Raw genomic sequence first — 12,500 nt, 5'->3', positions numbered from 1 at the left:
TGGACATGCCCATACACAGGAATAAATCCATATCCGTCTATCTGATAGATATACATTTATCTATCTATCCGGTAGATATGCATGTCGAGACTGACAGATACGTATTTATTTCTGCGTATATGTATGTCCGTATGACACATATTCATAGAGTCGGGCTTCGCAAATTTAACAAATCGGTCGATAGCCTGGCATCTATTTCTTCGCGTCGTCCATAGATGGCGTTGAAGGTTCAAGTTGTATCCAAAGGAGAGACGAGGAAGAATGGGAGGAGGAGGGGAGAGGGGAGAAGGGAAGAGAAAGGGAGGAGACAAGACAGGGGTGAATCTGGCGTCAAGTGCGTGCGTGTGTGTTTGTATGCGTGTTTACATGTTAATGAACTGTATTTATGGAATTATAGACAGACAGTAGATATAGATATACATTTTAAAAAGTATATATGAATGTATGAGTGTATGTATTTGCACTGTATATGTGAATACGTGTGTATGTACGTACAAATTAACAAAACCCGTAGAACGCCCCGAACAATAATTAATAGATGCAATAAATATATAGAATGGAGAAAAAAATCAATAATGACAGTAACCCAAACAATGCACAAAATTGCATCAATTTTGCACGACAATTCAGTCTTACAACACAATACATAAGATTATAATATGGAGAAATAGAAATAAAAATAAAAATAATCTCAAAAGTTTTTCTCGTGTCTTAAAAGATAATTTTTAAATATTAGATATAAAATATACTAATTTTTGATTTTCTCTTTTTTTATGAGAGAAATAAAACGTGCGAATTTATGATACAAAATCCCTGGCTAGTGATTGGCTGGAGGCAGAGAGCAAGCGTCGGCGAGGAGAGTCTGTTTCATTTTGTTGCTGTTTGTAAAGAAAGAAAGAAAAAACGCGAAATAAATAAAGAAAAGGAAAAAAAAAAACGTAAGAAAGAGAGAAAAAACGAAAAGAAGAAAAAGCGCGAAAAAACGAAAGAAAGAGAGAAAAAATGAAAGAAAGAAAAAACGCCAAATAGATAAAGAAAACAAATAAACAAAAGAAACAAAAAAAGAAAAAAAACGAAAGAAAGAGAGAAAAAACGAAAGAAAGAAAGAAAAAAAAACGAAAGTAAGAAAAATAAATATATACACATAAATGCATACACACATTTGTATATATATATATATATATATATATATATATATATATATATATATATATATTCATATATATGTATATATACATATGTATACACAGGCGCACACATACACACATAAATATACATATCTATCTATCTATGCACACACACACATACATATATTATATATTTATATCATATATATATATGTATGAATACACACATATGCATGTCTGTGTAAACATTCTATCATTTTTTATTTGACTGAGGTCAAGTTCTCACTCGAGGCTCGCAAACCACAGAGCAGCGACACCCCACCTCCCCCTGCTGGGTACTCGAGGCGACTGAGGAACTGTCTCTCACTCCGTTGCTTAATACCATTTGCTGGACGAGTCACGTGTCTAAGTGATGTTTTAAGGAAATTGTGTTTCTATGGAAAAGGTATGTGTGTACACACACACACACACACACACACACACACACACACACACACACACACACACACACACACACACACACACACACACACACACACACACACACACACACACACACACACACACATATATATATATATATATATATATATATATATATATATACATATATACATATATACATACACATACGCACACACACACATACATTTACATATATATATATATATATATATATATATATATATATATATATATATATATATATATATATATATATATATATATATATATATATATATATATATATATATATATATATATATATACATATACATATACACACACACACACACACACACACACACACACACACACACACACACACACACATATATATATATATATATATATATATATATATATATATATATATATATATATATATACATATATATATATACACACACACACACACACACACACACACACACACACACACACACACACACATATATATATATATATATATATATATATATATATATATATACATATATATATATATATATATATATATATATATATAAACATATATATATATATATATATATATATATATATATATATATATTTATATCTATATCTATATCTATCTATCTATCTATATATGCGTATATACATACATATGTTCACACACACATATAAGTGTAGACCTTCAAGAAGTATCAAAATTAAAAAGACTTTTGATATCACCACATGTCGTTGCTCTTCCTATCCCGCCCATTCTACCGTTTATTATTTACACAGCATGACACCCACTCGTAAACACACACACACTCTCTCCCTGTCAGTTTCTCTCAAACACTGAAGGCGAGGTAAGATTACAAACAAACTCCTGCATCAATGACGTTGAAAGGTAACTACCAGACTACAAGACCTGGAACTACAGTAGGTAAGGCTACAGAAGAGTGCATGCTGTAGAAATAAATTAAAGTTTATATAGATTGTATGTAGATATAAATATTACATACGGTTTTATCTATGCGTATATGCAGGTACTGTATATATGGATATCCATGGATGTACGTAACTCTACACATCAACTGCATTTCCTAACGACAGCCGGTAGAAATCTTCTAAATTAATGTGAAATCACACCCTGTTTTTTAAATAAATGAATATACACATATATGTATATATACATATAATCATACATATGTATGATATATGTGTATGGATATATATATATATATATATATATATATATATATATATATATATATATATATATATATATATGTGTGTGTGTGTGTGTGTGTGTGTGTGTGTGTGTGTGTGTGTGTGTGTGTGTGTGTGTGTGTGTGTGTGTGTGTATGTGTATGTGTGTGTATGTGTGTGTGTGTGTGTATGCATATGTATATGTATATATATATATATATATATATAACACTGCGATGACGCAAATAATTGTTATGTCATACATTATATATTCATCACTTATTTTATGACTATGACTTTTCTCTCGTTCTTATGCTCTTCATATTTGTTCTTCTTTTTTGTATTTATGTCGTGCCGGTTTTCGCTAGCACTTACATTGTGCATATTTCTTCTCGTACATGTCATACGTATTTCTCTTTATTTACTTCAGTTGTGCCTACATATATATTTTTTCTCTCTCTCAATACTATAATTGCTTGCAGTGACTCACAATATTTCTATTTATGTCATGAAAGTTTAGTGACCGTCAGCATGGGCGTAGCTATAAGTCTATTCTCAATGACACGGAAACCACGCCCGTGTGCTCAGAGTATATAAGACACAGAAGAACGTTTTTCATGACATCCAGTAAAACCAGCAAATATGTTTCTTAGAGTGAGAAAAGATATCTTTAGAATGTTACTAGGATGCCCGTGTGATATATATAAAAAATGGCTTTATGTGAAATCAAGATATTTGCATATTTTTATTTTTCATTATCATTATTATCTATTGAATTTTATAGCAATATGGATAGGTTATTTTTACTACTGACTGAAATGTTATCAGTTAAAGTGCTTTTCTTTACGATGTTCCAGTTGAGCCGCAATATGTTTCTTACGGTTAGGAACACGTTCTTACAAGCAACTAGAGTGTCCACATAAGATAAGCTAATTGCTTTATCCACAGCCACTAACGGCATCTTTTTCGTAATATAAGCTGACGGATTCTATCAATTTTATTGACTTTTATTTTATTTTCAATATTATTTTGTGTTTCAGTTGAGCGTCTTGGAATAAAAATCACTGGCCACTTCGTCATGCCATTCACAGTACAAGAAGACTTTATTGACTATAAATCAATTCTCTTTCTGGTGTTCCAGTTGAGCGTCGTGTTGGGCCTGGCAGCTGCCTCTCTGGCCGCTCCGTCACAGCCTCCCTACGGGTACTCTCCTCCTCCCTCCTACCAGGTAACTAACTGCCTTGTACCATATGATAATTTGTATTACAAGCATCACTTTCTTTACTGCTCTTTATATCACATCATTTTCTGTTTTTGTAAAGAACTATCATAGTAATGCCTCTTAAATTATATAATTAGTTTTATGACTACTGTAAAAATATTTTCACTCTTTTGTTACTTAATTTACGTTGCTTATTAGACACCAGCCCAGTACAACTTCGACTGGGTCGTGAAGGACGACTACTCCGCCAACGACTACGGCCACCAGGAGTCCCGCGACGGCTACAACACCCAGGGGTCCTACTACGTGCAGCTTCCCGACGGTCGCCTGCAGAAGGTCACCTACCACGTGGACGGCGACTCTGGCTACGTGGCCGAGGTCACGTACGAGGGACAGGCTCAGTACCAAGCCCACCAGCCTTCGTACCATCCTACCCCTTCATACCGTCCTACACATAGCCCTTCATACCACACCACCCCTTCATACCATCCTACCCCTTCCTACCGTCCTACACCTGCTTACAGACCGAGACCTCATCACTAAAACGTTAAGCTACAAAAGAAGTATTTGTACATATATTTTTGTACCTTCATACAATTTAATGGATATGTATCAATACTTAACTACTGCCATTAAATGAATGTATATCATTACATTTGTTTTGAAAATAAACCTATAGTATATAATCAGAAAAAAACTAGAAAAGATCACAATATATATATTATTATTATTATATTAAGCTATATAATGAGCCACACTGAAAAAAAATCGAGATTTATACCACCAAAGGTGTCAGTGCAGATCAAGATACAGCTAAGAAAGAATGAATAAAAGAAAGTCAGCTAATTACGTAAGAAAAGCATGTTAGCTGACGTTTTAAATATATCAAGAGTCGAAGAAGTTACAATCTCTGAAGGCAATCTATTCCAAAGTCTACAAATAGCAGTAAAAAAGCAGTTAGAAAACTGACTTGTAGACGATCGACTTACATCAAATGTCATTGAATTGATGGTCATAGAACTTCTGGTATATATATATATATATATATATATATATATATATATGTGTGTGTGTGTGTGTGTGTGTGTGTGTGTGTGTGTGTGTGTGTGTGTGTGTGTGTATCTTGCATGTGTGTACTCAACCTGCATGATGTATTAGAGGATATATTAAGGAAACAATGAAAATTATGACCAGTTACATGTCCAGTTCTTCGCGTCTGAATATGGCAGGTACGGGATCTGTAGAGAGAGAACGATAACAAGAAGCAAAGAGTAAGAAATGTTCGTCTACAAATGGATAAATATGGTCATTTTACAATATGTAGCCTAGAACGAGGAAGGTTTGAGCTGATGGGACAGCGCGATCATTCTTTTTACACGAACATGCATATACCCGCACACTCACACACACACACACACTATTTTACCGTGCCAAAAGCATCAGTTAGGCTTGATTCCATTCATCTTGCACCAGACCCTGAGCTTAGACAATATGCTATTACAAGCGAGCTTGACTTTAGCCAAGCCATCTCAGGCCCTGTCTTGAGATATCGTCGAGATCAGAAAAGGCAAAATAAGTGATATGCCAATAGAATTTCGCCTTTACCTATGATCGAACTCGCTTTTAGACTAGAAATTATGTAGAAAGTTCGACTTACTTATTGACCTATTTTGCTTTCAACAATGCTGCTTCCAAAAGGTCTTTCTTAAAGTTTAGAAATGAATGCAAGAATACCATAGCGAACATATAGTCGCACTGATATACATCAAAGACTTATTGACATATGAAGTCACAAACCTCAGCCAGACTTAAGTTTAACAACCTCAAACGTAACTTGATCCGTTTTACGCCAATCCACAAGTGCAGCGCAGATCACATCCAGACTGCGGTCACAACTCGCTCGCCAGTTGTAAATACGAAAGAATTCAGACGGGAAGAATCAAGGCTGCTTGTCATGTACCTTCTAAAGGTGTTGAGTCCATTTCTGAGAGCAAATTGTGCCGGAAAGTTACCTAGGACTGTGTGAAAGGTCTATACATGATATAATCTTTTGAATGTATATACTGTATGTGTATATCATAGCACATAATCGGCTGCAATCCTTCACTAGATGGTCTGTAGACACATACCAGCATCAATTTCATTAACCATTAAGACGCTTCATGCTCAAGCATAAATTCCTCATCTGTAAAAAAAAAAAAAAAAAAAAAAAAAGTGCAACATAATGTAAATATTATAATGATGGTATAGGATCACGAATGGCATTTACTTATTTCACAAACTGACCTGGAATGACTGACCTAAAGTGTATCTGCCTGTGTGCGGGGGGGAGGGGGAGGTATCTGTGGAAAATTGGTAAGACGCAGTGCTTTTAACTATCATGTTTACGGAATCATTATTAAAATACTCAATTTTGCTTCTAAAGACCTGAAAAATAAATTTTAACTGTTAAAAACTATGAAACTTCCTGAAACTAACACTTATATTTTAGACGGTTTCTCTCTCAACTGTCTCGTGTTTCGTAGCGTTTCCATTCATAGGATGAGGGTCTAGTGATCGGCAAAGTGGGCGTGGCATTTTAGCCGTCTCTCAAGGTCAAATGAAGCCACGCCCACGTTTCTCGAAGTATATAAGACGCAGAAGCAGAGTGCTTTTCATTATATCAAGCAAAATCAACAATATGCTTCTTACGGTTAGAAAAATATTCTTACAACCTACTAGAGTGTCCTCTTAATATAAACTGCTCTATCCACAGCCTCTATCTAGGCATATTTTTCGCAATACAAGCTGATTTATTCTATCAATTGTATCACCATTTTTTCATATTTATTTATTTATTTTTGATGTTCCAGTTGAGCGTCGTGTTGGGCCTGGCAGCTGCCTCTCTGGCCGCTCCGTCACAGCCTCCCTATGGATACTCTCCTCCTCCCTCTTACCAGGTAACTGCCTTGACCTGTATCCCATATTGTGCCTGTCTCACTGTTATCATAGCCGACCTTGTGTCGTTAACTAAACTATTATCTGGGTATTTACCTGTGTCAATTACTGCTACACTTTATATCTATGAATTTTTGGCTATAGTATACTTTGCCCTTTCCATCTCAGTCTCCAGCTCAGTACAACTTCGACTGGGTCGTGAAGGACGACTACTCCGCCAACGACTACGGCCACCAGGAGTCCCGCGACGGCTACAACACCCAGGGGTCCTACTACGTGCAGCTTCCCGACGGTCGCCTGCAGAAGGTCACCTACCACGTGGACGGCGACTCTGGCTACGTGGCCGAGGTCACGTACGAGGGACAGGCTCAGTACCAAGCCCACCAGCCTTCGTACCATCCTACACCTTCATACCGTCCTACACATAGCCCTTCATACCACACCACCCCTTCATACCATCCTACACCTTCGTACAGACCTACCCCTTCTTACAGGCCAAGACCTCATCACTGAAAAACTAATTTGTAAAACATGAAAACGATATCCATATTTGCTATTTTTGTAACTGCCTATCATGAAATAAATATATATTGATATATACATTTTTACTTCAACAAAACTATACACATAGATATATATGACAGAAAGAGAGAATGAAAAAAAAATGTGTACATGCATGATCCTTTATGAAGACTAAAGAGGAAGTGATATTTAAAGATACAAAAAAAGAAAGAAAAAGAGTTCACAAAATGACAGCCAACGAACGACTAAGGGAAACAGCGACTTTGTGGCCAAATCGAGAGCGAACGACGAGGAAAACGAAAAGGAAACAGTTCTCGAAGGTGCGACCTCCGCGACTCCGCCTGCGAGCGAGGACTCCTTCCACGTCGCACACGGAGCCTCGGGGATGCGTTCGTGTCCTTCGCTGAGGCCAGCTGGGATGCTGTGGGGATTGTGCCTCCTTGGGATGGGCGTGGGCGGGGGCAAGGGTTTCAGTAGGCGGGCGGGGCAGCGTTGGCGCAATTGAGAATATTTGGGGATGCACGGGCGTGGACTCCGATTTCAGAGCTGCAACATACTACCTTTGCTGCGCCATAATCAAATATTGCATAAATATATAAACAGATGTATGCAATATTTATGCATATACTGTATATATACAAATATGCATACAACATATACCCTCCACACACACACATACGCTGTGTATATATATTTGTATATATACAATACAATATAATAATAATCGAATGGTACATTATTATTTCTGTGATATACTAATGTACTCACTATGTCCGCAAAGGCACAAATACTTTCATGGTCGTGTTTTTGGCCTAATACAGAGCACGGTGAGGAATTTTGCTATTTTATCCCATACCTGTATTGTACAAAAGTACCGTACTGTACTTTTGGACTAGATATCGTACTCCATAATGTACTGTAATGTAAGGACACAATTGTTTACAAATAATCCAGTTTATTTCAAATCTTTGCTTTCATTACATTTCATACATACAGGTACACGTGTGTATATGTATTGTATATTTGCACACATCTACACGCACATACACACACACATATATACACACATACGTACATGCACACATATATTTACTCACATATATATGTACATTATATGTGCATTTATCATATATCTCCTCATATATATATATATATATATATATATATATATATATATATATATATATATATATATATATATATATGTGTGTGTATGTATGTATGTATGTACACATCGTCTTGGGTGATTTAATTCCACAGGTCTACAGGCACGTGACACTGGTAACATGTCAAACGGTAACGGGACGCTTCCGACTTTCAGAACATTGACCTCCGAGAAATACCCTTTGGAAATGTAATTGATATGATGTAAATACCCCGAACTCAATGTACTTTATTTGATTCACACTGACATGTAATGAGGGCGTAACCAGGATTTTGGGAGGGGGGGGGTAGAGGGCAGATCTACGGGGGAAAATGGATAGGATTCCCAAAGATCATATACGTATCATATACACTGAAATAATCATCATTAAAATGCACTTTGCTTCAGAAATACCACAGAAATGCTAATAGTAAATAAATGAATAATAAATAAATAAATAAATATCCTTGTCTTATATAATATTTTCTCTCCAAGCATCCCATTCATGCGATCAGGATCTGGTAATCGGCAAAAATGGGCGTGGTTAAGGTGCTCCTCAAGGTCGAAGGAAGCCACGCCCACGTTTCTCCAAGTATATAAGACACAGAAATGAGAGTGCTTGTCATATCAAGCAAAATCAGCAAACATGTTTCTTAAGGTGAGAAAGAAAAAAAGAAAAAGCGTTTTGGCAATGCAAATCATAGGCCACTTCGTCATGTCATTGACAGAAAAGGAAGACCTATTTACCTATGAATTAATTCTCTTTCTGGTGTTCCAGTTGAGCGTCGTGTTGGGCCTGGCAGCTGCCTCTCTGGCCGCTCCGTCACAGCCTCCCTACGGGTACTCTCCTCCTCCCTCTTACCAGGTAACTGCCTTGGATCATATGGTAATGGTTTGTATTTCAGGTATTTTATTTTATGGTAATGACTCTTAAACCATTCAATTATCACCATTATTACTGGTGCAAAGATTATATTTTCACCGTTTTCTCTGGATTTTATTGCAATTTCTCTTTGCATATCAGTCTCCAGCCCAGTACAACTTCGACTGGGTCGTGAAGGACGACTACTCCGCCAACGACTACGGCCACCAGGAGTCCCGCGACGGCTACAACACCCAGGGGTCCTACTACGTGCAGCTTCCCGACGGTCGCCTGCAGAAGGTCACCTACCACGTGGACGGCGACTCTGGCTACGTGGCCGAGGTCACGTACGAGGGACAGGCTCAGTACCAAGCCCACCAGCCTTCGTACCATCCTACCCCTTCATACCGTCCTACACATAGCCCTTCATACCACACCACCCCTTCATACCATCCTACACCTTCGTATAGACCTACCCCTTCTTACCGGCCAAGACCTCATCATTGAAAAAGTGATACATAAAACATATTCACATAAAGGTGAATTTCATTTACAATCACAATTTTTTGGAATCGCCTAACATAAATCTAATATATATCAATAAATGCTATTTTCCCTTAAAAAGAATTTCATGTAATTCCCTTCCAAGCAGGAAAAAGGAAAGCCTAAAGAGTATTAAGAACGTGAAAATACAAATAACAAAAAGGCAAAAACCAGCACATCTTCCCCGTGTTGTTCTAAGAGTAGAGTTTGTCAGGAATGGACGCTACGTGTAAGAGAGGGAGAGTAAAGATAAAATGGAGAGGGAGATTATTCACAGAATGTCATGCAAGTATGTATCGATTTGTGTAAATGAAAATATATAAGGATCTGAAATCATACTTAGTGAGAAGATGAAATGTATTGAAATCATGAAATACCCTTGAATTCATATCGGAAATATTCTGTGATATGAAGTCATACTTAATGTGAGGATGAATATAAATATGCGGCAGCACAATAACACAGAATATTATTGACGTGACATGAAACATTAGACCAATTACACGAATGTGAAAAGATTTCTGCGCAGTGCAGCAGTTGCGTTCTCGTCTAGCAATCTTGCTGTCCCGCGTTCAAATGGCAATCCCACTGTTCTCATGGCCGACCTTAAGTGTCGTTAACTAAACCATTATCTAGGCATTTACCTGTCAATTACTGCTAAACTTTATACCTATGCATTTCTATTTCAAAAGCAAACTTTGCCCTTTCCATCTCAGTCTCCAGCTCAGTACAACTTCGACTGGGTCGTGAAGGACGACTATTCCGCCAACGACTACGGCCACCAGGAGTCCCGCGACGGCTACAACACCCAGGGGTCCTACTACGTGCAGCTTCCCGACGGTCGCCTACAGAAGGTCACCTACCACGTGGACGGCGACTCTGGCTACGTGGCCGAGGGACGAGGGACAGGCTCAGTACCAAGCCCACCAGCCTTCGTACCATCCTACGCCTTCATACCATCCTACCCCTTCTTACCACACCACTCCTTCATACCATCCCACACCATCGCACAGACCTACCTCTTCTTACAGGCCAAGACCGCATCACTGAAAAACTAATTTGTTAATCATATAAACCATATCCATATTTCCTATTTAAGTAGCCACCTATATAATAAATATATATTGATACATGCAATTTTAATTCAAAATAACACCTCACATAAATACAGTACATCATTAGAAAACAAACTAACATACTTGAATTTTTTTTTTTTTTTTTTTTTTTACATAAATGTGTATGCATGGATGCATGATCCTTTACAAAGACTGACAAGCAAATAGCGTCAAAAGTGGCAAAAGAAAAAACAAATTCAGGAAACCCCTGTCAAAGAACGGTCAAAGGACACGGACGAGCACACGAACAGTGCTCTTCCTGCCGCGATCGCCGCGACTTCCGCCCGCAGCTGAGAATCCTTCCCAGTGGTGCACTTTGCCCCGGGGGATGCCTTCGCCTCCTTCGCTGGGGCCAGCTGGCGTCCGGGGATGCTGGGATGAGTCTGCCTCCTTGGGATGGGCGTGGGCGTGGGCGGGGGCACCGGTGGCAGTCCGCGGGCGAGGGTGCCTGGGCGATTTCTCAGCTGCACCATGGGCCTTTGTCGTACCATAAGCAAGAGACTCATATGTGTGTATGTATATATGTGTGTGTTCGCGCACGCGTATGTATGTGTATATAATACCTAAATGAATTCGTGATCTACTAATGCACTCACTATGGTTGCAAAGGTACTAATTTGTCTGTATGCTCATTTAGCATAAGGTACTTTACGGCACGGTTGGGAATACTGCTATTTTTTCCATGCTTCAAGTGAACCGTACGATGGTTTTGTACCATAGTCTTGGCCTGATATCAATCGTACCATACCATGCGTCGTAACGTACTGTATCGTAATGCCACCATTGCTTACAAATATTTCCGTTTATTTCAAATATTTCCTCTCATTACATCTCACACTTACATACAGCCACACATGTTTATATGTATAAATATGTGTGTGTGTACTTATAGGTGTGTGTATACTTATATATTCACTCATATAGACATATACTACATGTGTATGTGTATATCATCACACATCGCCATGAGTGATGTGTGTGTACAGGTCTATAGAGACATGACACCGGCAATACATGTCCGAAAGTAAGGATGAATGTTAGGGGACGTTTCCAGCTTTTAGAAATGGAGAAACACCCAAGTGGAAATGGCAATACTGGGATGATGTAAATACCCCGAACTCAATGTACTTTGATTCTCACTTCTTACTGGAGGAGCGCAACAAAGATCTTAGGGGGAGGGGAAATCTGGTGGAAAATAAGTATTCGAACTAGCGTGTGAACTGAAGGAACTATCATAAAAGCACCACACTTTACTTAAAAAAAACTTGAAAATTGCCATCGGAATAAAATAATAATGATTATAATAATAATACAAGCAATAATCATAAAATAAAAAATAAAAATAAAAACAATAAAGAAATCCAAG

At 37.7% G+C, this 12,500-nt stretch overlaps 3 protein-coding genes and 1 pseudogene across 3 annotated transcripts; all 4 read left to right on the top strand.

Annotated features, from left to right (window-relative positions):
* The first annotated feature begins 3,414 nt into the window (after positions 1–3,414).
* LOC113813907 (cuticle protein 7-like) lies at positions 3,415–4,661 on the top strand. The gene is made up of 3 exons (XM_070116539.1): positions 3,415–3,443; positions 3,931–4,017; positions 4,210–4,661. The coding sequence occupies exons 1-3, from the start codon at positions 3,432–3,434 to the stop codon at positions 4,552–4,554; spliced, it is 444 nt and encodes a 147-aa protein (XP_069972640.1). The 5' UTR covers positions 3,415–3,431; the 3' UTR covers positions 4,555–4,661.
* Positions 4,662–6,673: 2,012 nt separating this feature from the next.
* Positions 6,674–7,544, top strand: LOC113813908 (cuticle protein 7-like). Its single transcript, XM_070116540.1, has 3 exons — positions 6,674–6,703; positions 6,864–6,950; positions 7,117–7,544. Exons 1-3 carry the CDS (start codon positions 6,692–6,694, stop codon positions 7,459–7,461), a joined length of 444 nt encoding a protein of 147 aa, XP_069972641.1. The 5' UTR covers positions 6,674–6,691; the 3' UTR covers positions 7,462–7,544.
* Positions 7,545–9,244: 1,700 nt separating this feature from the next.
* On the top strand, positions 9,245–10,097 carry LOC113813909 (cuticle protein 7-like). The gene is made up of 3 exons (XM_070116576.1): positions 9,245–9,272; positions 9,393–9,479; positions 9,639–10,097. Exons 1-3 carry the CDS (start codon positions 9,261–9,263, stop codon positions 9,981–9,983), a joined length of 444 nt encoding a protein of 147 aa, XP_069972677.1. The 5' UTR covers positions 9,245–9,260; the 3' UTR covers positions 9,984–10,097.
* A 205-nt stretch (positions 10,098–10,302) lies between these two features.
* Positions 10,303–11,069, top strand: LOC113829423 (cuticle protein 7-like; annotated as a pseudogene).
* The last annotated feature ends 1,431 nt before the right edge of the window (positions 11,070–12,500 follow it).

The sequence above is a fragment of the Penaeus vannamei genome, chromosome 39 (assembly GCF_042767895.1).
Source record: "Penaeus vannamei isolate JL-2024 chromosome 39, ASM4276789v1, whole genome shotgun sequence".
NCBI classification, from domain to species: Eukaryota; Metazoa; Arthropoda; class Malacostraca; order Decapoda; family Penaeidae; genus Penaeus; species Penaeus vannamei.
The sequence above is the reverse complement of the archived record's forward strand: the minus strand, read 5'-3'. Positions and strand labels throughout refer to the sequence as shown.